Source organism: Larimichthys crocea, unplaced genomic scaffold (assembly GCF_000972845.2).
Source record: "Larimichthys crocea isolate SSNF unplaced genomic scaffold, L_crocea_2.0 scaffold4187, whole genome shotgun sequence".
Lineage (NCBI taxonomy): Eukaryota > Metazoa > Chordata > Actinopteri > Sciaenidae > Larimichthys > Larimichthys crocea.
The window spans coordinates 10420-13757 of record NW_020855439.1 but is presented as its reverse complement, the minus strand read 5'-3'; the positions used below and the strand labels follow the sequence as shown (position 1 = coordinate 13757).

General features: G+C 38.9%; 1 protein-coding gene across 1 annotated transcript; it reads left to right on the top strand.

Annotated features, from left to right (window-relative positions):
- Positions 1 to 597: 597 nt before the first annotated feature.
- Positions 598 to 3122, top strand: LOC113745078 (tetraspanin-4-like; the record flags this gene model as incomplete). The annotated part of the gene is made up of 4 exons (XM_027276530.1): positions 598 to 693; positions 1010 to 1123; positions 2186 to 2269; positions 2502 to 3122. Coding segments are annotated over 4 exons (363 nt in total), but the record flags the coding sequence as incomplete, so codon positions are not given.
- Positions 3123 to 3338: the final 216 nt, after the last annotated feature.

Below are 3338 nucleotides of genomic sequence, written 5' to 3'. Positions count from 1 at the left end.
GCCACTCCCTGAAATCCATTGACGAGTCTGAATCTGCTTTGTTTCGTGCTGTGTGGAAGAAATGATCCACTCAACCCAATTAGATCAGCAAATCTGGGTCACCTGGGTCTGTTGGGTCAGTGATCCACAGACCTTGTGTCCCCTATGTTTAAGGCTCTGTAGGAAGTACCCCCTGATCTAGATCCACCAACTCTGTAAATCTGGATCTACTATGTTTTGCACTCTGTAGAAAGCTCAGCAGATTCGGGATTTCAGGGATTTGAAAGTTTTGAGTCCGCTACTCCTGATCCATTCGTGCTGTGTCTCCTAAGTGACGCTTTGGGTACATCAGAAAGGACATAAAATTACTGTTTTTTCCCCAAAGCATCCAACAAACATTGCACAACAGAACGGGCAAGGGAAACTTATACTTCAATTTATTTCCAGTGTTACACTGCTCTACATTGTATTGTATATTGTATAAGTAACAATTCAAATACATTCAGGTTTGCAACTCCAAATGACCTGTAGTTTGACCATCTGTCGTGTGCAATACATATTTTACTGATGTATCATTTGAATAAATAACAGTTTTTCTTTTTTTCTGTTTTTTGTTAGTTGGATTCCAAAGCACAGGGCGAATTAAAGGAGGGTATAAAGATTTATGAATCAGAACCTGGACTGAAGAAATCCTGGGACAATGTCCAAAAAATGGTGAACACTTTTAGCAAACAATGCATGACTTCTTACAGTGTGTTGCATAAATATAGGACAAGACGTCCATCCATAAAGCCTTTTTTTAATTACATAATTATGTATTACACCAACACTGAACCAACTGAAATGCATCTGTCATGGTATGAAATTTAAAATACATACCATACCATAAAATCTCTAGTGTTTTATTTGTACTTATTTGTTCTTGTGTGACTTCTTTCCTACTAGCATACAGCTATTAGCAACATGTGTATTAATCTACTACATGACTTCTGTATTACTACTTATGTCTTTATATCTTCCGCTTCTCCAGTTCAAATGCTGTGGAGTAACTAACAAAACAGATTGGTATGATGTGCTCAATGGAACGCTGCCTTCTTCCTGCTGCTCTGTTGGGACAGACCAGTGTGTTGACGGATGGAGTGAGGTTGGTTTGCTGCTCAGCTTTTCTAGCACTAAGAGTCTAGAGGGGTAAAGTTGCAAGAGGTTTTTATATTGTCTGATTCTTTCAAATGTAATCCAGATCTGTTCCAGATGCATGTGTGTGTGAATGTCTTCACACATGACAAATTCAAGCAATGGAGTGAGAAAAATTAAGTTTTGAGTCCGCTACGCCTGCTTCACTCACTCTGTGTCTCTTAAACAATGATTTGTGCTGACATTTACATCCATAAATGATGGAACTTGGCAGCTAGCCTAACTAACAGTAGTGATTTAGAGTCTGCTGTTTCGTACTACTGATGAGTTCCCCTTGATTTACTCGTGCAGGATGGATCTGTGGATCTACGAATCTTGAATCAGCTACTTAGGCGGTTGGACTGGGGTATATTGTGATGAGATGATGAGATTGAACAGGTGGAGTGGTGTTTGTAGCGGTGTGTGAATCGCAATTAACAAATGTAATCATGCTTGTTCTTCTACATCTATTGAATTCAATTCAATTCATTTTTATTTATATACAGCCATATCATAACAAGGGGTAGATAGTCGTTTAAGTGCAATATTTTAATTAACTGTTAACCTAAGTCTGCCATACACAGTCCTCTATATGTTCTATATGCATCCTCCATATAGTTCTCTACATTTATTTTATCTTGATCCTATTTTACTTGAATTTTACTTTATATATTTAGTTAGAGTTTACTGCTTACTGTTAAGCGTTTTATTGTTCTACTGTTTACTTTATATATTTAGGTAAGAGTTTTACTGTTAAGAGTTTATTGTCTACTGTTTACTTTATATATTTAGATAAGAGTCTATTGTTTATCTTATATTGTATTCTTTTTCACTGTATGCTACTGGAAATTCAATTTCCTGGAGAGAGTCTTCCCAAAGGGATCAATAAAGTGCAGTCTAAGTCTAAGATAGATAAACAGAGAGAGACAGAGAGAGCTAGTATTAGTATGTATAGTATGATAGTATGTATTCTTTCCTATGTGAACTTCCTAACCCCATGCCTTTCTCATGCCCTTTTTGTATGTCTCTGCAGCCATGTTATCAGAAGGCCAGACAATGGCTGCTAGATAACATCCCCTCGGTCCTGGTGTTCGGAGTGTGTATTGGTGTTGTGCAGGTAGTTCTCTCCAAAATGTATTTCTCATTTATTTGATTAGTTTTCTGTATATTAATGCATATGTCAACATATGAAACCTTGTATCTCTGACCTCATTGACAAACTATCTGTAGTAGTTATGGACTATTCAAATATAATGTTTTGAAGATTTTGTAAAGAAAATGGCTGTTTTTGTAATTCCAGCTGTTATAATTTTTCAGTATTTGACCTGTACACCTTCTTTTCTTGTCAGATTTTGGCCCTGGTGTTCTCAATGCTGATGTACTGTCAAATCCTGTGCGCTGAGAAGCACTTGGACTGACTGAAGATGTTCACGAAGATGTTCACTGGCCTGTGATGGGAAGGCTTATCACGATCTCAATATACCCCCAAAACTGATTTGCATTTTACAAACCTCCAATTTGCTCCAGTGGTCACTTTGGGGTGAATCCTGCTGAAATTGTTGCATTTCAAAGTCCCCTGAAGATTCCCCCAAAATTTACATCTTGACTAAAGCTACTGGTGGGTGCAGTCAACACTGGCCACATGGACATAGACAGTAGTAGACGGAGGAGGTAATATCATGAACATAATGACTGTTTAACCTTACATTACAGTATATCAGATCAGTACAACTAGAATCCATTAGCCTCCAGACAAAACAAGTTACAGTTACCTTCATGCAATGCTCCTGCAGAGTTACCAGGGGAAACAAGTAAAAAAAAAAGACATATCTGTCTCCTTAATTCATATGTTATAAATTAGAGTTGCACGATACCCACGGTATACACGGTACCTCGCGGTGCCAAATCATAACCGTCGCTACTATACTAGAAATTTTACACGACGGTACTACCGTGGATTACTATACTACCGGTGCCAGTCTCCGCTACATAGCGGCCGCCTCTGCTCTCCTCCCGGCTTCTCACTGCATGCTACTCCTTTGTAAACAAACCAACATGGAACCGCAACCGAACTACACAGCTGCTGAATGATTGGCTGTTTGCCTGTTACTGGTGACGTCCAGGGATATGATAGGCTGTTTCCACACGCTGGGTCCGCCCGTCTGTTAGCTGATTGGCTGTTCGTG